This window comes from Oncorhynchus masou, chromosome 24 (assembly GCF_036934945.1).
Source record: "Oncorhynchus masou masou isolate Uvic2021 chromosome 24, UVic_Omas_1.1, whole genome shotgun sequence".
Classification (NCBI taxonomy): domain Eukaryota; kingdom Metazoa; phylum Chordata; class Actinopteri; order Salmoniformes; family Salmonidae; genus Oncorhynchus; species Oncorhynchus masou.
In genome coordinates, this window is record NC_088235.1 from 58,199,938 (window position 1) to 58,225,133 (window position 25,196).

General features: G+C 45.6%; 1 protein-coding gene across 1 annotated transcript; it reads right to left on the reverse strand.

Annotated features, from left to right (window-relative positions):
• Nucleotides 1-234: 234 nt before the first annotated feature.
• Nucleotides 235-5,204, reverse strand: LOC135511409 (uncharacterized). The gene is made up of 3 exons (XM_064932926.1): nucleotides 4,708-5,204; nucleotides 558-2,358; nucleotides 235-246 (listed from the first exon to the last, which is right to left on the reverse strand). Exons 1-3 carry the CDS (start codon nucleotides 5,202-5,204, stop codon nucleotides 235-237), a joined length of 2,310 nt encoding a protein of 769 aa, XP_064788998.1.
• Nucleotides 5,205-25,196: the final 19,992 nt, after the last annotated feature.

A 25,196-nucleotide genomic window follows, 5' to 3' on the forward strand; every position in this document is an offset into this window, starting at 1 on the left:
ATCAGACCAGGGCCTGAGATATGGTGCCTTAAACTGCTGCGCCACTCGGGAGCCCAATTGGTTCTGCATTCAGGGGAATGGTTTCCTTCCTTTCACACCAAACACACATAACTATATCTTGAAAGAAACAAATTCAACAGAATTTCATATTTGATATTACCGCATCCTCTGCAGTTGGAAAAGAAAGTATGACAGTGTGTGAAATCCAGTGGAGGCTGCTGAGGGGAGGATGGCTCATAATAAATGCTGGAAAAGAGGTAATGGTATGGCATAGAACACATGGAACCCATGTGTTTGATGCATTTGATACAGTAAAAGAAAGATAAATAGGAAAAACACATTTTACACTTGAATATGGGGGCTGGTGTGTTGTGTACCCTGCAGGGGAGGGCTGGTGTGTTGTATACCCTGTAGGGGAGGGCTGGTGTGTTGTATACCCCGTAGGGGGGGGCTGGTGTGTTGTATACCCTGCGGGGGAGGGCTGGTGTATTGTGTACCCTGCAGGGGAGGGCTGGTGTGTTGTATACCCTGTAGGGGAGGGCTGGTGTTTTGTATACCCTGCAGGTGAGGGCTGGTGTGTTGTGCACCCTGTGGGGGAGGGCTGGTGTGTTGTGTACCCTGTGGGGGGGGCTGGTGTGTTGTGTATCCTGGGGGCTGATGCGTTGTGTACCCTGCAGGGGAGGGCTGGTGTGTTGTATACCCTGTAGGGGAGGGCTGGTGTGTTGTGTACCCTGCGGGGGAGGGCTGATGCGTTGTGTACCCTGCAGGGGAGGGCTGGTGTGTTGTATACCCTGTAGGGGAGGGCTGGTGTGTTGTGTACCCTGCAGGGGAGGGCTGGTGTGTTGTATACCCTGCGGGGGAGGGCTGGTGTATTGTGTACCCTGTGGGGAGGGCTGGTGTGTTGTGTATCCTGTGGGGGAGGGCTGGTGTGTTGTGTACCCTGCGGGGGAGGGCTGGTGTGTTGTGTACCCTGCGGGGGAGGGCTGGTGTATTGTGTACCCTGTGGGGGAGGGCTGGTGTGTTGTGTATCCTGTGGGTGTATCCTGGGCTGGTGTGTTGTGTACCCTGCGGGGGAGGGCTGGTGTGTTGTATACCCTGTAGGGGAGGGCTGGTGTTTTGTATACCCTGCAGGTGAGGGCTGGTGTGTTGTGCACCCTGTGGGGGAGGGCTGGTGTGTTGTGTACCCTGCGGGGGGGCTGATGCGTTGGGTACACTGCAGGGGAGGGCTGATGCGTTGTGTACCCTGCAGGGGAGGGCTGGTGTGTTGTATACCCTGTAGGGGAGGGCTGGTGTGTTGTGTACCCTGCGGGGGAGGGCTGATGCGTTGTGTACCCTGCAGGGGAGGGCTGGTGTGTTGTATACCCTGTAGGGGAGGGCTGGTGTGTTGTGTACCCTGCAGGGGAGGGCTGGTGTGTTGTATACCCTGTAGGGGAGGGCTGGTGTGTTGTGTACCCTGCAGGGGAGGGCTGATGCGTTGTGTACCCTGCAGGGGGGCTGGTGTGTTGTATACCCTGTAGGGGAGGGCTGGTGTGTTGTGTACCCTGCGGGGGGGCTGATGCGTTGTGTACCCTGCAGGGGAGGGCTGGTGTGTTGTATACCCTGCAGGGGAGGGCTGGTGTGTTGTGTACCCTGCGGGGGAGGGCTGGTGTGTTGTATACCCTGTGGGGGAGGGCTGGTGTGTTGTGTACCCTGTGGGGGAGGGCTGGTGTGTTGTATACCCTGTGGGGAGGGCTGGTGCGTTGGGTACCCTGCAGGGGAGGGCTGGTGTGTTGTGTACCCTGCTGGGGGAGGGCTGGTGTGTTGTGTACCCTGTGGGGGAGGGCTGGTGTGTTGTGTACCCTGCGGGGGAGGGCTGGTGTGTTGTATACCCTGCGGGGGGGGGAGGGCTGATGCGTTGGGTACCCTGCAGGGGAGGGCTGGTGTGTTGTGTACCCTGCTGGGGGAGGGCTGGTGTGTTGTGTACCCTGCGGGGGAGGGCTGATGCGTTGGGTACCCTGCAGGGGAGGGCTGATGCGTTGTGTACCCTGCAGGGGAGGGCTGGTGTGTTGTATACCCTGCGGGGGAGGGCTGATGCGTTGGGTACCCTGCAGGGGAGGGCTGATGCGTTGGGTACCCTGCAGGGGAGGGCTGATGCGTTGGGTACCCTGCAGGGGAGGGCTGATGCGTTGGGTACCCTGCAGGGGAGGGCTGATGCGTTGGGTACCCTGCAGGGGAGGGCTGATGCGTTGTGTACCCTGCAGGGGAGGGCTGGTGTGTTGTATACCCTGCAGGGGAGGGCTGGTGTGTGTCCAGGTCTGCTGAGCATTGGAGTGTCTGGAAAACAGCTCAGAGATAACCACTGTGTGGACGATTGATGCTCTGGATAGTACACACACAGTGAGAGACTCAGAGAGATCCAGGCATGTTCCTAGACACAAATTAATAAAGACACACACACACGTTAAATATCCACACACAATGGCAGTCTCTCTAGGAAACATGGAGATACACACACATATGCACACCCTTAGATGCAGAAACAGAGACATAGAGACTCACTTGGGTCATACAGACACTCAAAGATACAGTGCATTAGAAAGGATACAGACCCCTTGACTTTTTCCAAATGTTTATACATTGCAGCCTTATTCTAAAATTGATGAAATCGTTTTTTTTCTCTTATCAACCTGCACACAACACCCCATAATAACAAAGCAAAACAGGTTTTCATTTCTTTTTGCTAATTTATTCAAAATAAAAAGCTGAAATTTCATATTAACATAGTAAGTATTCAGACCCTTTACTCAGTACTTTGCTGAAGCACCTTTGGCAGTGATTACAGCTTCGAGTCTTCTTGGGTATGACACGACAAGCTTGGCACACCTGTATTTGGGGAGTTTCTCCCATTCCTCTCTGCAGATCCTCTCGAGCTCTGTCAGGATGGATGGGGTGCGTTGCTGCACAGCTATTTTCAGGTCTCTCCAGAGATGTTTGATCGGATTCAAGTCCTGGCTCTGTCTGGGCCACTCAAGGACATTCAGAGACATGTCCCGAAGCCACTCTTGCGTTGTCTTGGCTGTGTGCTTAGGGTCGTTGTCCTGTTGAAAGGTGAACCTTCACCCCAGTCTGAGGTTCTGCCACAGACATTTATTGGTACCCTTCCCCAGATCTGTGCCTCGATACAATCCTGTCTCCGAGCTCTATGGACAACTCCTTCCACCTCATTGCTTGGTTTTTGCTCTGACATGCACTGTCAACTGTGGGATCTTATATAGACAGGTGTGTGCCTTTCCAAATCATGTCCAGTCAATTGACTTTACCACAGGTGGACTCCAATCAAGTTGTAGAAACATCTCAAGGATGATCAATGGGAACAGGATGCATCTGAGCTCAATTTCGTGTCTCATAGCAAAGGGTCTGAATACTTATGTAAATAAGGTATTTCTGTTCATTTTTAAAAATAAAAACCTGTTTTCACTTTGTCATTATGGGGTATTGTGTGAGATAAAAAGTAATATTTAATACATTTTAGAATAAGGCTGTAATGTAACAAAATGTGGAAAAAGTCAAGGGGTCTGAACACTTTCAAAAGGCACTGAACATAGAGAGTCTGAGAGGTGAGACACACAAACTGCCTGTCAGGCCATCGCTTCGCCGCATGTCCAAGCAGACATGCATACATATGCACATGCAGACTCACACGCACGCACGCACACGCACGCACGCACGCACGCACGCACACGCGCGCACACACACACACACACACACACACACACACACACACACACACACACACACACACACACACACACACACACACACACACACACACACACACACACACACACACACACACACACACACACACACACACACACAGCCGCTGCACCTCAACTTATCTTGCATACGGAAGAGAGAGAGATAGAGGGAGAAGAGGTGGGTGAGGTGACCTGAGGGAGAGAGAACAGGACAGCCATTTCAGCAGCAGCTCTTACTTATCTCACATAGTTAATGACCTGTCTGCAGTAATGGCTTGTCAGACCCCCCCCACCCCCACCCCCCCAGAAAGCACATGGAAATTGTACTTTACTTTTCATCTAAACTACAGGTTACATAATACTACATAATAAAAAACAAATACTACATAATACCAAATAATGAAATGTCACCTACACTACCAGTCAAAATGTTGGACACACCTACTCTTTCAAGGGTTTTCTTTATTTTAATTATTTTCTACATTGTAGAATAATAGTGAAGACATTAAAACTGTGAAATAACACATATGGAATCATGTAGTAACTAAATAAGTATTAAACAAATCAAAATATATTTTATATTTGAGATTCTTCAAATTAGCCACCCTTTGCCTTGATGACAGCTTTGCACACTCTTGGCATTCTCGTAACCAGCTTCATGAGGTAGTCACCTGTTAATTTGTGGAATTTCTTAATGTGTTTGAGCCAATCAGTTGTGTTGTGTATACAGAAGATAGCGTTTGGTAACAGACCAAGTTCATATTATGGTAAGATCATGTAACGGCTGTTGTAGGTGGAAGAACATAGACTACCCATACCAACTCACGACCTGACCAACCTAAAACAAAGACATAACAAAGGAACTAAGATCAGAACCCCCCCCTCCGGCCGCAAAACCTGAAGCTATAGGGGAGGGTCTGGGTGGGCGTCTGTCCGCGGTGGCGGCTCTGGCGCAGGACGTGGAGCCCACTCCACCATAGTCTTTGCCCGCTTCTTTGCCCACTTCAGTGGTGCCTTTAGAGTGGCGACCCTCGCCGCCGACCTCGGACTGGGGACCCTTGCAGCGGGTCCCGAGTAGATGGGAGACTCCAGCAGCGCCTCTGGCAGCCCCTGACTGACGGGCGGCTCTGGCAGCCCCTGACTGACGGGCGGCTCTGGCAGCCCCTGACTGACGGGCGGTTCTGGCAGCTCCTGACTGACGGTGCGTGGGGCTGGGGCTGCCACAGGACCCACCAGGCTGGGGAGACCTACAGGAGGCCTGGTGATTGGAGGAGGCACCGGACAGACCAGGCTGTGGGGGAACACTGGAGCCCTGGTGCGCAGCCTTGGTACTACTTCTCCAGGCTGGATGACTCCTTTAGCCTGGACCCTCCAGAGTGCAGGCACAGGTTGAACTGGGCTGTCGGTTGAGTACTGGAGATCTGGTTCATACCACTCGCACCTCTCCCTTAGGCTCAATACCCACATTCACCCGACACGGGCGGAGCGCAGGCATAAAACGCACTACACCCTCCCAGTGCCTTGGAGACACAGCACGCAGAGCCGGCGCAGGATACCCTGGGCCGAAACGGCGTACTGGAGACCAAACACGCTGGGCCAGCACAACACACCCTTGCTGGATGCCCACTCTCACATGGCACTTGCGGGGGGCTGGCCTGTGCCCAGGGTCCTTTTCTGTCCAAAATCTCCTCCCATGTCCATGAGTCCAGAAATCGCTGTTGCCCGATACCACGCTGCTTGGTCCTTGGTTGGTGGGTGTTTCTGTAACGGCTGTTTTGGGTGGAAGAAGGTGTGGACCAAAGCGCAGCGTGGTACGTGTTCATGATTTTAATAATGGAACACTGAAATACAAAACAACAACGTGAATAAACGAGAAAAACAAAAACAAAATAGGCCTGTAAGGTGCAGAAAAACACAAATCAGACAATTTAAACACCCACAACCAAAATGGGGAAAACAGGCTACCTAAGTATGATTCTCAATCAGAGACAACGAACGACACCTGCCTCTGATTGAGAACCATATTATGCCAAACACATAGAAAAAAGAACATAGACTACCCACCCCAACTCACGCCCTGACCAACCTAAAACAAAGACATAACAAAGGAACTAAGGTCAGAACGTGACAGAACAGCTCAAATAAGCAAAGAGAAACAACAGTCCATCATTACCTTAAGATATGAAGGTCAGTCAATACGGAACATTTCAAGAGCTTTTCAAGTTTCTTCAAGTGTAGTCGCAAAAAACGTGAAGCGCTATGATGAAACTGTCTCTCATGAGGACCGCCACAAGAAAGGAAGATCCAGAGTTACCTCTGCTGCATAGGATAAGTTCATTAGAGTTACCAGCCTCAAAAATTGCAGCTCAAATAAATGCTTCACAGAGTTCAAGTAACAGACACATCTCAACATCAACTGTTCAGAGGAGACTGCGTGAATCAGGCCTTCATGCTGCAGAAAAAAATAGACCGCTGGAAATCTGTCCTTGGTCTGATGAGTCCAAATTTGAGATGTTTGGTTCCAACTGCCCTGTCTGTGAGAGACGCAGAGTAAGTGAACGGATGATCTCCTTATGTGTGATTTCCACCATGAAGCATGGAGGAGGAGGTGTGATGGTGTGGTTGACCTTTGCTGGTGCCACTCTGTGATTTATTTAGAATTCAAGGCACAATTAACCAGAATGGCTACAACATGATTCTGTAGCGATACGCCATCTCATCTGGTTCGTGCTTAGTGGGACTGTTTTGTTTTTCAACAGTACAATAATCCAAAACACACCTCCAGGCTGTGTAAGGGCTATTTGACCAAGAAGGATAGTGATGGAGTGCTGCATCAGATGATCTGGCCTCCACAATCACCCAACCTCTACCCAATGAGATGGTTTGGGATGAGTTGGACCCCAGAGTGAAGGAAAAGCAGCCAACAAGTGCCCAGCACATGTGGGAACTCCTTCATGACTGTTGGAAAAGCATTCCTCATGAATCTGGTTGAGAGAATGCCAAGAGTATGCAACACTGTCATCAAGGCAAAGGGTGGCTACTTTGAAGAATCTAAAATATACAATTTACACTTTTCCACTTTGTTCTGGTTATTACATGATTCCATATGTGTCATTTCATTGTTTTTTTATCTCTTCACTATTATTCTACAATGTAGACAATAGTAAAAATAAAGAAAACCCTTGAATGAGTAGGTGTGTCCAAACTTTTGACTAGGACTGAATATCTGTTCATCTGTCTGGGTATCCTGCTCAAGATTTTCTCATTGACTCATTGTCTGTTCTCTACTCTTTTTCTCCACCAGAGGGAAGTAGAGGGAATATTCTTACCAGTGACACAGAAAAAAACCTTATTCATATTATGTAAAGCTCTTACCATGCCCATGCAAGGAGCTTTATTATAATGTCTCATTTATATTCACATGAATAAAAGGCATTGGAATTATGCATGCCGTATGAAAACATATTACTCTCTATCATATTGCATTTCGCTGCATGGTAAATAATTGATATGGATATTTTACAACAACAAAAAAGGCTAATATTTCATTGTCAATATGACAAATAAAGGTTACATTTTTCTTTTCATGTTTTTCTTTTCATGTGATAAGAGACAGTTGAGCAACTTATCTCTCAAAGTTGTCAAAACAAAATAGTAGAAAGCACTAGAAAATAATCACAGTATTATCTGCAGAATTCCACTCCAAACAGTAGATCATACCGTTTTTCTCAATCTCGTACTAGCAATTTTAGGATCTGTTTTGAGATGAATCTATAGCAGAACAGCAATGATTAAATGCTCAAATACATTTACAGAACTTCTGATCATTGTCTTTCCTTCGTACCTGACTTGCATACCTTAGACCGCCTTTAACAAAACGTTAAATACAAATGTCCTCAGTGAATGCAAAATCCTATCTTCAATGTTTTGTTCACAGAACATGAGCACATTGTTTTCACCAGAAGAGAAACGGGTATTTATTTGGAAAGTCCATCTGTAGATGCTCTACAGACTATCAGTAACATTTCAACTATCTACTAATCCTAACCCTAGCCCTAACCCTAACCTTAACCCTTACCCTAACCCTTATTTTAAACCTAACCCTAACTGTAACCGATGGTTGATAGTATGAACATCAGTAAATACTACTACACAAAATTCTAAATAACCCCCCATCAGTGTCAATACATGGAAATATCTAGTCAATGGGGACTGTCTAATTGTTTTTTGGTGTTGTTGTTTTTTTGTTACAACATTGCGGACCTGCAGAGATGAAGATGGGTTGCTTCCACGTAACTTTTGCTTACTCCTCATCATTTCCAACATTGTGACCTTCCTTACATTAGGGAGCTTTGCTTCGGTGTGGATTAACGGCCATACACTCATTTCAGTTGTGTTCCTCCATTGTGTTCACCTTTCCTTATTTCTACTGTGGATTGTGTTTCTGTGCAACAATGGAAAGTCTACAAAACTATGAGCAAACCAACATTTGTATTTAATTAATATATGGAATTGGATTGTGATGATACCGGTAATTGAATCCTGCACACAATGTGCTTAGCCTATTTATTTATACATTTGCTTTTACCAGGAGTAATATGTCATTTGATGTGCATGAATTGCTTAGTGAAATAAGCATAAAATGACAGTAATTGCCCATCATTCCGCACCTTATCAATTTGGATTGTCATGATTTAGTGACTGCAAAGAAAATCTATTGATCTACTGGGATTTCTAAAACACAGACTAACTTTCTTTTTTTGCCTGCTTTGACTCAAGAGATAAGTACGGTTGCCTTTTTTAAATATATATATTTTTATATAGGCAGTCGTGTCCTTTTGATGAATGTATTCAAGATTTTGACAAGGCACAATTGTTCCAAAAAAATGCTTAAAAGCCTAGATGATTGAGAAACTGTAATTCATTACTTAATTCAATACTGTGGTATTGTTTATTGGTTTAGCCCTTGTAAATATTTGTGAGGATATGAGTGTGTATGTTTGAATATGTGATTATGCGGTTTTGGGGTTTGTTTGCAGTAGAGGGATTTAACGGTTAGGCTAGTTGGTGTGCATATATGAGTACAGTATCAGCCAATGTACCTTTGTGAGGTTTTGCGTTTGTTATACATTGATGCACCACCGTATATAACACTTCAAATGGACCTACTATTATATGTATGTTACTGTAGCCTCTTACGGGTTAAGTGCTGTTTACAATGAGCTCTTCTCCTGCGTGCACATTCTGATCTAAACTTTACTTAACACTGACTCTGATTTATATCTCAGTCCACACCCTTCACTCTGTCTTGGAACAATACTCTGACTGTGTTCCCCTGTAGCGACGGAATCAGAGAGAGCGGGAATTGAGGGACAGAAAGTGTGTATGTGTGTGTGTGTGTGCGTTTGCGTGCGTGTGTGTGTGTGTGTGTGTGTGTGTGTGTGTGTGTGTGTGTGTGTGTGTGTGTGTGTGTGTGTGTGTGTGTGTGTGTGTGTGTGTGTGTATGTGTGTGTGTGTGTGTGTGTGTGTGTGTGTACACTTGTGCATGCATATGTAGTGGTACCTGCGCTCTGTCTTCATGTGTCAGGGCCTCTGACACTGAGATCTATCTTGCAGTGGGTAGGAGAGTGGGAAGTGGGGGATTGAAAGAGAAATAGAGAAAGAGGAGACAGTAATTAAACTTCTTGGTGGACGCTGTGTTACTCAAATACTGCCAGCAGCGGGCGGAGTGATGGAGATGGTAGGAGGAGTTGGAGGAGGGAGATGTAAAGAGGAGTGTGTGTGTGTGACACTTTTATTACCAGCAAAGCGATGCAATATCCTGTCTAAGGGGCTGGGCCACAGTGACAATGGTGTCCTAATTTGCCATAAAGTGAAGCCGTCTGCTGCGGCATCAACCTCAAGCACAGACCCAAACCCAATGAGACAACAAACAGGCCCTGCCTCAGTATACATTATGACCTCATCTTGATTTGTAAAGGTTTCACAGTAGGCTCGTGCACTATTGCATCCGGTCTATTTCAGCAGATACGGTTACAATGAAGTTGTACCTTTGATATATCAGAGAGATAATCCATTTCCACGTCAAGGTTTGACAGTGATTCTGTTTTCCGCCGTTTAAGATTCAGAATGGAAATCATAAAAGCAGTCCCCCCGCCCCCACACACACATGTAGTCAGTCACTTTCTCTTTTTTGAATCTGTGCTGTTGAATCCCTGTTAGATCATCTATTTGCGGGGTCTACTCTTACACTTATGCACGGATTGTCTTCCTTTTAGGCTCAAAAGATGCGCCCTCTGCGATGCGCCCTCTCTCCATGTTGCTTTAAGATTGGCCAAGCAGGGAGAGAGAGAGGTGGGCGATCCAGAGGAGAGAGAAGAGGAGTGGTGGTGGGGGTGGTAAGGAGGGGTTGGTATTGGGGCCAGGGCCAGCTTTGAGAGGGTAATCCATCTCCATCACTTAAATGATTAGCCCCATTAATCTGCTGTAAACTAATAAAGTAAACACGAGACCCTCCACTCCGGTAGCCTCTCTCTACTCTCTGAGTACTGGACTGAGCTTCATTAAGTCTTTAGTACATTAATATGTCTTAATGTCCTCCGGCCGTTCCCATCACCTGGTGCTGTGGTCCCCTGGGACAATGGTGGCGGTCTCTCTCTCTCTCTCTGATTGAGAGGACAAGAGGATGTAGTCTGCCTTGGGTGTGTGATGTAAGTGTGATGTGTGTGTGCGTGTGTGTGATCTGACGAGTGCTGTGGATTTAATTTGCGGTGCGAGGCTCAGATGGCCCCCGCGGTCGCCACGGTAATTTGGCTGATCAGGTTAGAGAGCCGTTGCCGCAGCGCGGTGATCAATCATCCTGGTGTCACGGCGACAGAGGCCCGATAGGCGTTGACTCCACCTGCCTGGCGTGAACTTGCTGTAATTGGCTCTAGATTGATGCTGGGATGTTTTCCTGTGATGTCAAACAAAAGTTTGGACAATTAAAGGCAGTTAAAGTCACGGGCCCCATGCTGCACCCCCCCCCCCCCACCCCCCTCCCACCGGAGCTGTTGGGGGTGTTTACGCTGTCACTGGGTGGCATGATGACAACATCAGGACAAGTTAGACAGTAGGCTGGTGGCTTTGCCTGCCTGAAGTTACTGGGGAAAGAGAGGATGTAGAGAGGAAAGAGAGATAGGCGTGTGTAAAGATAAAGAAGAGGTGCTATGTGGCGTGGAGGTGTTTGTAGAAATATAGAGAAGATGCCTTACCGGAACCCCAGCCATTCCATGTATTTGATCTATTCCAGGGCTAGCACAACTGATTCAGCTTGTCAACTAATCAACAAGCCTTTGACTAGATCAATCAGGTAGTCTAGTTCAGGGCTACCACACAATGGTGAAACGTCTGGGGTTTCCCCTAAGCAACAGGGAGTGTGCATGTGAGTGTGTATGTAGACAGAGGGGTCTGGGCTGTTTTAAACTCTGACACTGTTTATCTTGCTGAGTGACACAGTGCTGCCTCTCCTCGTTATTGACCCAAACAGATCCTAACTCTTTCACAACGCACTCACACACAGCCCTTCCGTAGTCCGACAAACACGCACACCTCAGGCTTCCGTGAACTCACACAGAGACACACACTCTGACACATTCAGTGCCAAATCGTCTAAACAGAATCTGTATGAGAGAGATGGATGCAGGTGCTTAACAGCTGGACAGACGTTTTACGGAGACCATTAGATCGACACTGGCTTCGGCTCTGTGGCGCGTTATGAGTGATTACTTTTTAGAGTTCCTCTGACTGTTCTATGAGGAGGGCAACATTTGATGTCACTTACAATCACATGCCACCAGATATAATATCAGATACAGTAGAAATCCTACGTAGCCTGTTGTTCTCATGTTTTGGGTGTTAGTGTCAGGTTAGGGTTAGGGTTAGAGCTCTTTATGACTCCTCAGTAAGTGTTTTCCCTCCTACTTCCTGTTGCGGATCGGAAGGTGCTGTCTCTGCATCTTTTACCCCCTCCATCAGGGATATTTATTTGCTAAGCCATGGGCATTGTGGTATTACAGGCTCATTTCCGGAATCTTAGATGTTATGATCTAGTGCCTAACTGTGAAATGTCAATCATTCATGCTCAGTGCACTGCTGTAATGTAACTAGTCAGAGTTTATGTTGCCCTTGTGGTGTGTAGTTTGAGAGGATTTCCTTTTTTTTTTGTATAAATACCAGTAACTAATTTTAGACTACTTTTAGAATTGTACCAATACGGGGTATAGATATTCTATTGACCAAAATAGTATCAAAGTAACTACATGTCATAAGGACAACTACATAGACTGTATTAAGTGTTGCCGTGTAACCCTATCCTGTTGTTATGTGGCGGTGTTGTGTCTAGGGGCTTCTGTTTGCTCGTTTGTTGTTCCTCTCTGGTTCTGGGCGACACTGCTTGGCCTCTGATCTGGGCTGACCTGAGATCTGTTTGTTTTGGTTCTCTGTGTCCATTAACCCAATTAGAGCTGACCTCTGACCCCACAGAGAGAGCTGTCTGTCACATCATGCTCCTGTAAAGACAGAGGCACTGCAGCACAGCACAGACCGTCTCTCTGTCTGCACGCACTTTCTACTGTCTCTTTCTCTGTGTCTGCACTCACTTTCTACTGTCTCTTTCTCTCTGCCTGCACGCACTTTCTACTGTCTCTTTCTCTCTGTCTGCACGCACTTTCTACTGTCTCTTTTTCTCTCTGCCTGCACACACTTTCTACTGTCTCTTTCTCTCTGCCTGCACGCACTTTCTACTGTCTCTTTCTCTCTGTCTGCACACTCTTTCTCTCTGCCTGCACGCACTTTCTACTGTCTCTTTCTCTCTGCCTGCACGCACTTTCTACTGTCTCTTTCTCTCTGTCTGCACGCACTTTCTCTCTGCCTGCACGCACTTTCTACTGTCTCTTTCTCTCTGCCTGCACGCACTTTCTACTGTCTCTTTCTCTCTGTCTGCACGCACTTTCTACTGTCTCTTTCTCTCTGTCTGCACACACTTTCTACTGTCTCTTTCTCTCTGCCTGCACGCACTTTCTAGTGTCTCTTTCTCTCTGTCTGCATGCATTTTCTACTGTCTCTTTCTCTCTGTCTGCACACACTTTCTACTGTCCTCTTTCTCTCTGTCTGCACACACTTTCTTCTGTCTCTTTTTCTCTCTGCCTGCACGCACTTTCTAGTGTCTCTTTCTCTCTGCCTACACGCACTTTCTACTTTCTCTCTGTCTTTCTCTCTTTTTTCCCATACTGCTCCTCTTTCCCTCTCTCTCTTTCTCTCTTTCAAACACACGCATATAGACAGAGAGATGGATAGACAGAAAGGCAGAAAGCAGGCAGCTAAACATATTGACAGAGACATACAGAAACAGACAGTCAGAAACAGACACACAGACAGAAACACAGACAGAGGAATGCAGACAGCAGTGTTTTAATGAAGTGAGGGATAGGATCTGAGCCGGACTCAGACAGGTCTGTAATAGTGTTTTGGATAAGGGAGGCTGAGGGCTGAGGCATGGATCAGTTGTTGCAGCTCATCCTCCCACTAAGTGTGACTAGAGAGACCCTGCAGCCCTATCAGGGCAGCCTTTAAGCTAGCCAAGGGCCCCTGGGGCAACACAGGCACCAGGCAGTCTGTGTGTGTGTGTTTGTGCGGGTTTGGCTGTGTGTGTTTGGGCTGGATGCTTGTTTGTTTTGGTGTACGTTGCTGTGTAATTGGGAGGGCCGTGCAATGAGGCCAAACCGGCAAACTGTGAGACATCCTACCTGTTCCAAATCACTGTGACGACAAGTTAGTGTTTCTGTGCGTGGGTGTGTGTGTAAGTGTGTATCTTCGTGTGTGTGTGGGCTGGCTGAAAGATCTGCAGTCTGGTTGTGTGTGTGTGTTCACTCCAAAGCTACTGCATTATTAATGTATGCACAAAAACACAATGTTTACAGTGTGAAAAAAATGAACATCTGACTGGGAAGATTTATTTGTACTTTTTCGTTGCAGTTTTATATTTGTGTATGTATCTATTAGGGATCTCCCTTAGCCAAGGCAGCAGCTACTATTCATGAGATCCAAACACATTAAGGCACATGCCACAAAAAACAAAAGATAAAACATTACATCATATAACATTTCTACAACTACAATGCTTAATACCACCATACAACAATGAACATGTGAGTAGAGTGTGTGTGCTAGCATGTGTGTCTCTTAACAGTCCCTGCTGTTCCATAAGGTGCATTTTTATCTGATTCCACATCAACTACCTGATGTGGAGTAGAGTTCCATGTAGTCCTAGCTCTATGTAGTACTGTGCACCTCCTCTGACATGAAATGACAGCCTAGGAACAGTGGGTTAACTGCCTTGTTCAGGGGCAAGAATGACAGATTTTTACCTTGTCAGCTCGGGGGATTTGATCTTGCAACCTTCTGGTTACTAGTCCAACACTCTAACCACTAGGCTACCTTCCACCCCGTACTCATGGGCGTCCGAGCTGTGTGCTAGTAGTTTAAACGGACAGCACGGTGCATTCAGCATGTCAACACTTCTTACAAAAACAAGTAGTGATGAAGTCAATCTCTCCTCCACTATGAGTCATAAGAGATTGACATGCATATAATTAATGTTAGCTACCCGTGTACATTTAAGGGCCAGCCGTGCTGCCCTGTTCTGAGCCAATTGTAATTTTCATAAGTCCCTCTTTGTGGCACCTGACCACACGACTGAACAGTAGTCCAGGTGCGACAAAACTAGAGCCTGTAGGACCTGCCTTGTTGATAGTGCTGTTAAAAAGGCAGAGCAGCGCTTCTCCCCATCTTATCTACTGTTGTATCAATATGTTTTGACCATGACAGTTTACAATTCAGGGTTACTCCAAGCAGTTTTGTCTCCTCAACTTGCTCAATTTCCACATTATTCATTACAAAATTTAGTTTAGGTTTAGGGTTCGTGAATGATTTAAGATATACATTTAAGATAGTCAAATAGGAGTGCCAATATCGACCAATATTATTCTCAGTCATTTTCCATCCAAATTGTCAGACCCCAGTGGCTTGTCATTGTTGATAGACAACAATACTTTTTTTTACCTCTTCCACACTCACTTTATGGGAATTCAAAATTACGATGCTTGTCTTACATAATTTGGTCAGATACAGTATACTTGGATGTGTGGTGTCAGCGTTTGTTGCTGGCATGTTACGCCAAAGTTTGCTAAACTTGCCAATGAAAAAATCATGAAAGTAGCTGGCAATATCAGTGGGTTTTGTGATGAATGAGCCATCTGATTCAATGAATGATGGAGCTGAGTTTGCCTTTTTGCCAAAAATGTAATTGAAAGTGCTCCAAAGCGTTTTACTATCACTCATCTTTGTTTCATAGTATAGTTTCTTCTTTTTATTCCATTACGTTTGCCAATCGGGTTGTTCTGCCAGACTCATTTGCCATACCTTTTGCCTCATCCCTCTCAACCATAGAATTATTAACTTATTCATCAATCCAAAGGGATTTAACAGTTTTTACAGTCATTTTCTTAATGTTTTGATTTTTAATTGAATAGTCATAGATTGCCAATAAAGGGTCTAGCTAGTTTCTTATGTAGCCCTCTCTGTTCTCTGCTGTTTTTTTACACTAGGTACCTAGTCAGGGCTAAATGAAGGGTTATCACCTCTTTTTATAACAATAGGGTCATAAATATATGTATGAAACTATCCTTAAACATTCTGACCAGTAGCCAGTCAGATGATTCCATCTGTCTGTGAGGATTCAGCATCTCCCAGCTGGCCATGTGGGAATGGAAAGGGAAGCGGGAATGCCCCACTCATCTTCCCAAATCAAACGCAGACAACAGGAAGGGCACACTCGACCCACCGTTCAACGGAACGGGAGGGGAGGCACCCACGATGCAATGGGGGTGGGGAGGGGCTGGACTGTCAGCTCTGACAGGGGCTACCGTTTGGCCGGACAGAGTCCAGCTGCTGGCCAGGAACAGGATGTGTGTGTGCGTGAGGGGAGTCGGGCTATAAATCTACAGCCTATTCCTCTTGAGTGATCCCAGCAGCTACTACAGGCGCACACACACCTCCAAACTACCTCCAAACGTCATGTGCCATAAACAAGCACAGAGACTGTGTATGTCCTCGAACAGTATGCTCTGCCTCTGCCAAACCACACCTCAGCGTTACACTTAGGCAGCTGATAACATTCACAGATAGTCTACTCATGGGCTGTGTATTGTGTATTATAGATGATATCCACAATGAGCACAATGCTAGATTGCGTTTGCTGTTAAATGGTAGACTTCACATGAGGTGCAGTGACAGATTGTGTCCCAGATTATATGATGTGGCTCTGTTGTTGTGTCCATCTCTGACCCTCTCATGGCACTTGTTTCCCTCATTCATTACCACTCAGATAATTGTGACTTAATCAGTGCTGTGTCTTATCAGTGCCATTGGTGTCTGAATATTCTCTGAATGTCAGCAGAATGAAGAAATTATGACCAATTCATTATTTTGTTTGGACAGATCCTTCATAGGAGTTGAATTGAGCAATTAGCCAGGAAGACACAACACAGTGTAACATGGTCTCAAAGTTCCCTGCTCTCTAAGCCACTAACCTGTGGTGAAGCCCACTCTCACATATACATGAGAGGCCTGTTCAGAACCATCCCAGCAAACCGGGAACATTCCCAGAACATTAGCTAAGATTCCCATTAAAGCTGTAATATGTAACTTTTTGGGTGACCCAACCAAATTCACATAGAAATGTGAGTTATAGATCGGTCATTCACATTGCAAGCAAGTCAGAGAAGTGGTAGATCTGTTCTATGTACGCTCTTTCTATGCTTCCCGTTCATAAATTTTGTTTTTGTGTGTTTTACTTTTGGTTTGGTACACCAGCTTCAAAGAGCTGAAAATAAAAAAAAAATTGGTATGGAAAATATATTTAATCACGGTTTAGATGGTACAATGATTCTCTACACGATACTTGCTTGTTTCACCACATAAACTGAAATTATGGGAACTATTAGAATTTTAGCAACCAGGAAATGTCAGAGCGATTTCTGCATATTACACCTTAAGTTCTAGTTGGGTTTTTATCTAACATCCCAAAAACATGTAATGTTGTTTTCATACACTCTTTTAAAAAATTATATATCCTTGGAATGTTCTCCTAACATTCACTAAAATGTTGTGCACAACATCTGCAACAACCAACGCAGAACATTCCTCAATAGTTCTCATTAGGTTTACAGGTAATGTAATAACACAATGTACCAGTAATGTTTTCCCAGAAAACCAAAATTGGTTCAGTGAAAGTTCCCTAAATATACATTAGGTTGCGGTAAATGTTCTCATTACCCAAAAACTGTCCAGTTGTGCGGATGACTGTACACCGTTTCTTTTCGGGTCGAATAAACATTCACCTGATGTTACAAGAACTTTCCCAGAACACATTTAGTCTGTTCTTTAAAGGTTCCCAGAATTTTTTATTAGGTTGTTCCCAAAACACAAAAACTGCCCAATTGTGCGGATGATTATACAATGTTTATTTTAGGGTACAAAAAAAACATTCACCTGCTGTTACAATAACTTTCCCTGAACAAATGTTTTATATTCTTTAAAAGTTCATAAAACATTTATTTAGGTTGAGGGAACATTGTGGGGATATGACAAGAGATAGGTTTCCAAAACACAAAATACTGTATGACATTCATTCAACGTTTAAGTTAGTTTGCACAGGATATTCCCGTAGCCCTTTCCTGCAGTCAATACCAAAAGTGCCCTCTTTGGCCTCATGGGTGGAATGTTGTTCATATTTTTCATCATTTCATCATTAATAAAGGTCATTTAAAAAACACAGATCAAAATATGGTGTTCCTACTTCAAACAGTTGTGTTTTTTGATGTATGCCTGCTTAACCCAGAAGCCAGACACACCAGTGTGTTGGAGGAAACACTGTACTGTACACTTGGCGACTGTGTATGCAACCAGCCTGCCACAGGAGTTGCTAGAGTGCGATACGACAAGGACATCCCTGCCAGCCAAACCCTCCAGTAACCCGGTCGACGCTGGGCCAAATGTACAACGCCCCATGGGCCACTCAGCAGCCACTCAGGAGGCCTTCAACTTAATATCTGACAGCTGTCTTTTCAGGTGTCACATATCACATGTCCATGTTTGTGAGGTGTATACTTTTGTTTCAAAAGGAATTTGTTTAAGATTACCAAAAGTCACTCTGTGTGACTCTTATTTAGCCCGCTGCAATAAAAGGTTTATGTTGTAAGAATGTTGACAGATCACCTGGTCTAAGTTCTTTAAAGGCTCCCAGAACATTTAATGAAGTTGTGGGAGTTATTTGGGATGTTGCAAGAATATTATTGTGATATTCATGAAGTTTGCACAGAACATTCCCACAATGGTGCACAATGTTCCACAATTTCCAAAATACGTATGTTTTTATGACATTCATAGCATATTTGTTTTATGTTAAACATAATATTGCCTTGATGTTCACATAATACACATTTTACTCAGCAAATTTCAAGAATATTTAGAAAATGTTATATTTAAGTTTGACCTAATATTACCACAAAATTCTCAGCATGCAAATTTGTAGCTCCTTAAAGCATAAGAAGGCAGATTGGCATGCATTACCATTATGTTTTCTCCAGATTTAATGGCAATTGACATTTGAGGACTGTATTGCAAGTGACATAGAGACATATTGTCACGTTCAGACCATAGTTCTGTTATTTTATTCTTTGTTTTAGTATGGTCAGGGCGTGAGTTGGGGTGGGCAGTCTATATTTGTTTTTCTATGTTGGTTTTTGTGTTCGGCCTAGTATGGTTCTCATTCAGAGGCAGGTGTCGTTAGTTGTCTCTGATTGAGAATCATACTTAGGTAGCCTGGGTTTCACTTTTGGTTTGTGGGTGTTTGTTTCCGTGTGAGTGGTTGGGCTACACGGTACTGTTTCGTTTTGTTCACATCGTTTATTGTTTTATTCCAGTGTTCAGTTTGTTTATTAAAAAGACATGAACACTTACCACGCTGCACCTTGGTCCTCCTCTCTATCTCCAGACGACATCCGTTACAGAAACACCCACCACCAGAGGACCAAGCAGAGTGGTAACGGGCAGCAGCAGGAGAGGCAGTGATGTTTGGAGAACTGGACTTGGGAGGAGATTCTGGACGGCAAAGGACACTGGGCACAGCCAGGGGAATATCGCCGCCCCAAAGCAGAGCTGGAGGCAGCGAAAGCAGAGAGGCGCCGGTATGAGGAGGCAGCACAGCAGCGCGGCTGGAAGCCCGAGAGGCAGCCCGAAAAATGTATTGGGAGGGGGCACACGGGGAGTGTGGCAAAGGCAGGTAGGAGACCTGCGCCAACTTCCCGTGCTTACCGGAGAGCGAGAGGGACCGGGCAGGCACCGTGTTATGCGGAGGAGTGCACGGTGTCCCCGGTGCGTGTGCATAGCCCGGTGCGGTACATTCCAGCTCCTCGTATCGGCCGGGCTAGAGTGGGCATCGAGCCAGGTGCCATGAAGCCGGCTCTACGCATCTGGTCTCCAGTGCGTCTCCTCGGGCCGGTGTACATGGCACCAGCCTTACGCATGGTGTCCCCGGTTCGCCAGCACAGCCCAGTGCGGGCTATTCCACCTCGCCGCACTGGCCTGGCTACGGGGAGCATTCAACCAGGTAAGGTTAGGCAGGCTCGGTGCTCAAGAGCTCCAGTGCGCCTGCACGGTCCGGTCTATCCGGTGCCACCTCCACGCACCAGTCTTCCGGTGGCAGCCCCCCGCACCAGGCTGTCTCTCCATCTCCTCCCTACAGGTGCTCCCGCCTGTCCAGCGCTGCCAGAGCCTTCTTCCTCTCCAGTGCTGCCAGAGTCTCCCGTCTGTCCTGAGCCACCAGAGTCTCCCATCTGTCTTGAGCCACCAGAGTCTCCCATCTGTCCCGAGCCGCCAGAGTCTCCCGTCTGTCCTGAGCCACCAGAGTCTTTCGTTTGTCCTGAGCTGCCAGAGTCTCCCGTCTGTCCTGAGCCGCCAGAGTCTCCCGTCTGTCCTGAGCTGCCAGAGTCTCCAGTCTGTCCTGAGCCGCCAGAGTCTCCAGTCTGTCCTGAGCCGCCAGAGCCGCCAGTCTGTCCTGAGCCGCCAGAGCCGCAAGTCTGTCCTGAGCCGCCAGAGCCGCCACTCTGTCCTGAGCCATCAGTCTGTCCTGAGCCGCCAGAGCCGCCAGTCAGCCAGGAGCCGCCAGAGCAGCCAGTCAGCCAGAAGCCGCCAGAGCCGCCAGTCAGCCAGGAGCCGCCACAGTCGCCAGCCAGGAGCCGCCAGAGCCACCAACCAGCCAGGAGCCGCCAGAGCCTCCAGCCAGCCAGGAGCCGCCAGAGCCGTCAGTCAGCCAGGCGATGCCAGAATCGCCCTTCACTCCGGAGCTGCCGGAGTCTCCCACCTGTCCGGCACTGCCGGAATTTCCCGTCCATTCGGGACCCGTGGCGAGGGTCGCCGCTCATAAGAGGCCACGGGGGCGGTTGAGGAAGCGGACTAAAACTATGGTGAAGTGGGGTACGCGTCCCGCGCCAGAGCCGCCACCGCGGACAGACGCCCACCCAGACCCTCTCCTATAGGTTCAGGTTTTGCGGCCAGAGTCCGCACCTTTGGGGGGGAGGGGGAGGTACTGTCACGTTCTGACCATAGTTCAGTTATTTTATTCTTTGTTTTAGTATTGTCAGGGCGTGAGTTGGTACAGGCAGTCTATGTTTGTTTTTCAATGTTGGTTTTTGTGTTCGGCCCAGTATGGTTCTCAATCAGAGGCAGGTGTCCTTAGTTGTCTCTGATTGAAAATCATACTTCGGTAGCCTGGGATTCACTTTTGGTTTGTGGGTGTTTGTTTCCGTGTGAGTGTTTGGGCCAGACAGTACTGTTTAGTTTTGTTCACATCGTTTATTGTTTTGTTTTGTTTTGTTAAAAAGACATGAACACTTACCACGCTGCACCTTGGTCCTCCTCTCTATCTCCAGACGACATCCGTTACATATATGGCATTTTAATTTTATTCATAGGATATTTGAAGAGCATTGAATCATAGAAAGACATTTTTACACTTCATATGTTGAAAATCTGCATGTTATTTAATTCATAGGACATTTGAATAGCATTTAGTCGTAAAAACAAAATCATATTTTTTACACTTAATATGTTGACAAGCTGCACATGTGGGTTTGAAGCTGCAAAGTTTGTTTCTCAAGCGAGAAACAAAGACTGAAACAAAGACTGATAAAAATTTCAGTCTCTCGATGTGCAAAACTGATAGAGACATACCCCAAGCGACTTACAGCTGTAATCGCAGCAAAAGGTGGCGCTACAAAGTATTAACTTAAGGGGGCTGAATAATTTTGCACACCCAATTTTTCAGTTTTTGATTTGTTAAAAAAGTTTGAAATATCCAATAAATGTCGTTCCACTTCATGATTGTGTCCCACTTGTTGTTGATTCTTCACAAAAAAATACAGTTTTATATCTTTATGTTTGAAGCCTGAAATGTGGCAAAAGGTCGCAAAGTTCAAGGGGGCCGAATACTTTCGCAAGGCACTGTAAATGAACGGTTTCAGCGCTGTAGGAGCTGTATCTACTAAACTGGATCATTCAGACTTCCAACGTGGCAATTGTTTGCTTGCAGAGGATTATAGGCTTTAGGTGGCTTTCTTGATCACGCAGGTCGCCAGCCTACGTTAGAAACTGGAGAAAATGCAGAGTGAAATGTTGACCTTTTCTACGCGCAAGCCGAAGTCAGCGGCCTCCTACAAAGCAATCTACACTCCCAACGAGAGTCCCGGAGCGGATACAAACAACGAATAGTTTCGTCGCCCTGGAGCCTGATCTTCCTGCACCTTCGTCACTGGGGGTACCTGTGTCTGCGGCCTCTGTGCCTACTCCTACATCTTCCCCCACAATTTTGAAGACGATGTCAGCAACCTTCCATTCCTGCGCTGGATCGAGCGGGGCTTCTCCAACTATCGGAGGCCTGCACCATCCTGTGAAGCATGTGAATAGACAGATTTCCTCGTCCTTCTCTCCAGTCGTGATTTTGGGCAGCTCCATGGTAAGAAGTGTGACTGTTCCTGGTGCAAAAACAATGTCCTATCCTGGAGCTTGAGAAAATTACATTATTGAGCTGTACTATGCCAGGATATGGTCATCGATTCTATCGTAGTCCATGTGGGTTTTAATGACGTTATGACACTAGCTCTGAACAGTTGAAACTGGATTTCAAAGAGCTTATTGACTCTCTGCTAGACACTAATAAAAGAACCATCATATCTTGCCCTGTGCCCTTTCTGAATCGTGGCATTGAACGCATTGTCGGAAATAGAAGCACAAGCATTTCGCTACACTCACATTAACATCTGCTAACCTTGTGCATGTGACAAATAAAATTTGATTTGATTTTAGAAGAATTCTTTCTCTTCACAACTGGTTATGTGATTATTGCAGCTCAGTGGATGTGACTTTTGTTGACAATTTCGATACCTTTTGGAAGCAAAACACTTTTTATAAGGAGGATGGGATCCACCCAAATCATTTGGGTTCCTGGATTTTTTCACAGCGTTATGAGGCTGCGTTGAGACACTGACTAAATCTGGGGCGGCAGGTAGCCTAGTGGTTAGAGTGTTAAGCCAGTAATCGAAAAGTTGCTGGATCAAATCCCTGAGATGACAAGGTAAACATCTGTTGTTCTGCCCCTGAACAAGGCAGTTATCCCACTGTTCCCCGGTAGGCTGCCATTATTAATTATTTCTTAACTTGCCTAGTTAAAATGTTTTAAAAAATCCATGACCCAAGCTCAGGTAATCCCTACCGTTGTATCACTGAGTCATCATAATGCTTTAGCAAATGTAAATTATACTGGGGGCATTGGTAGACACAAAGTAAGTAACTTAATTTATGTCCCTCTAACTGCCCTGAATGCCTTGGCTGATCCAGCAGCTATTGTATACAGCAATCATGTGCCTACAAACCAGATTTATTCTGTTAGCACTGAGGCAGTGTGTCCTAGTAGGAAGTCCACTGTGTGCAGCTCACCCTGCACTAACATAAATAACATGAGAATATCTACTTCTGCTAAGCTTCCAAGTAAAGCAATTTGTTGGCCCGTGGTGTGTAATGAGGAGCAAACAGACGTTGCACTTGACACATTTATGAAATAGCTTATTCCAGTTACTAATAAGCATGCACCCATTAAGAAAATGACTGTAAAAACTGTTAAATCCCTTTGGATTGATGAGGAATTTAAAAATGTTATGGTTGAGACTGGTGAGGTAAAAGGAATGGAAAATAGGTCTGACTGCACAACTGATTGGGATAAATGACAAAGAATGATAGTAAAAAGCTTTGGAGCACCTTCAATTACATTTTTGGAAAAAAGGAAATCTCAGCTCCATCATTCATTGAATCAGGTGGCTAATTCATTACAAAGCCGACTGATATTGGTAAGACGAGCAAACCTAGGCATGACATGCCAGCAACAAATGCTGACACTACACATCCAAGTATATCTGACCAAATTATGAATCACAAAAATTGTCATTTTGAATTCCACAAAGTGAGTGTGGAAGAGGTGAAAAAAATATTGTTGTCTATCAACAATAACAAGCCACCGGGGTCTGATATGTTGGATGGAAAATTACTGAGGATAATAGGGGGACGATATTGCCCCTCCTATTGGCCAAATCTTCATTTTAAGCCTACTAGAAAGTGTGTGCCCTCGGGACAGGAGGGGAACAAAAGTTGTTTCGCTACCTAAGAATAGTAAAGCCTTTACTGGCTCAAATAACTGACCAATCAACCTGTTACCAACCCTTAGTAAAGTTTTGTAAAAATGTGTGTTTGACCAGACACAATGCTATTTTACAGTAAACAAATAAACAACAGACCTTCAACATGCTTATAGGGAAGGACATACAACAAGCACAGCCCTTCAACAAATGACCGATGATTGGCTGAGAAAAATTGATGATAAAAAGATTGTTGGGGCTGTTTTCTTAGACTTCAGTGCGGCTTTTGACATTATCGATCATTGTCTGCTGCTGGAAGAACTTACAGTACCAGTCAAAAGTTTGGACACACCTAGGCAAGTGTTTTTCATTATTTTTACTATTTTCTACATTGTATAATAATAGTGAAGACTATGAAGTAAAACATATGGAATTATGTAGTAACCAAAAAAGTGTTAAATAAATCCAAATATATTTCATATTGTCACAGCAGATTTCCTCCTCTTCCTCTGAAGAGGTGAAACAAGGATCGGACCAATACGCAGCGTGGTAGGTGTCCATGGTTTTTAATTTAAAAAACTAAACATGAACACAAAATAATAAAGTGAACTGGCACCGAAACAGTCCTGTGTGACACAAACACTGACACAGGAAACAATCACCCACAAAATACCCAAAGAACATGGCTGCCTAAATATGGTTCCCAATCAGAGACAACGATAAACACTTGCCTCTGATTGAGAACCAATCTAGGCAACTATAGACTTACATAAACACCTAGAATGAACACAACCCCATAAATCTACAAAAAACACTAGATGAGACAAAAACCATACATCACCTATGTCACACCCTGGCCTAACCAAAATAATAAAGAAAACAAAGATAACTAAGGCCAGGGCGTGACACATATGTTTAATTCTACAAAGAAGCCACCCTTTGCCTTGACAGCTTTGCAAACTCTTGGCATTCTCTCAGTCAGTTTCATGAGGAATGCTTTTCCAACAGTCTTGAATGAGTTCCCACATATGCTGAGCACTTGTTGGCTGATTTACCTTCACTCTGTGGTCCAACTCAACCCAGACCATCTCAATTGGTTTGAGGTTGGGTGATTATAGAGTCCAGGTCATCTGATACAGCACTCCATCACTCTCCTTCTTGGTCAAATAGCCCATACACAGCCTGGAGGTGTGTTGGGTCATTGTCCTGTTGACAAAGAAATGATAGTCCCACTAAGCACAAACCAGATGGATGGCATATCGGTGCTGAATGCTGTGGTAGCCATGCTGGTTAAGTGTGCCTTGAATTGACAGTGCCACCATCAAACCACACACAAACCATCACACCTCATCCTCCATGCTTCACGGTGTGAACCACACATGTGGAGATCATCCGTTGACCTATTCTGCGTCTCACAAAGACACGGCGGTTGGAACCAAAAATCTCAAATTTGTACTCATCAGGCCAAAGGACAGATTTCCACCGGTCCATTGCTCGTATTTCTTGGCCCAAGCAATCATCTTCATCTTACTGGTGTCCTTTAGTAGTGGTTTCTTTGCAGCAATTCGACCACGGCTGGCTAGGTGTGTGGAGAAGAATCAGGCGCAGAGAGCAGAGAGGTCCAGGGGAAAGATGCACTTTAATGTGGCACCAAAAGTAAACGCCCAAACATGCA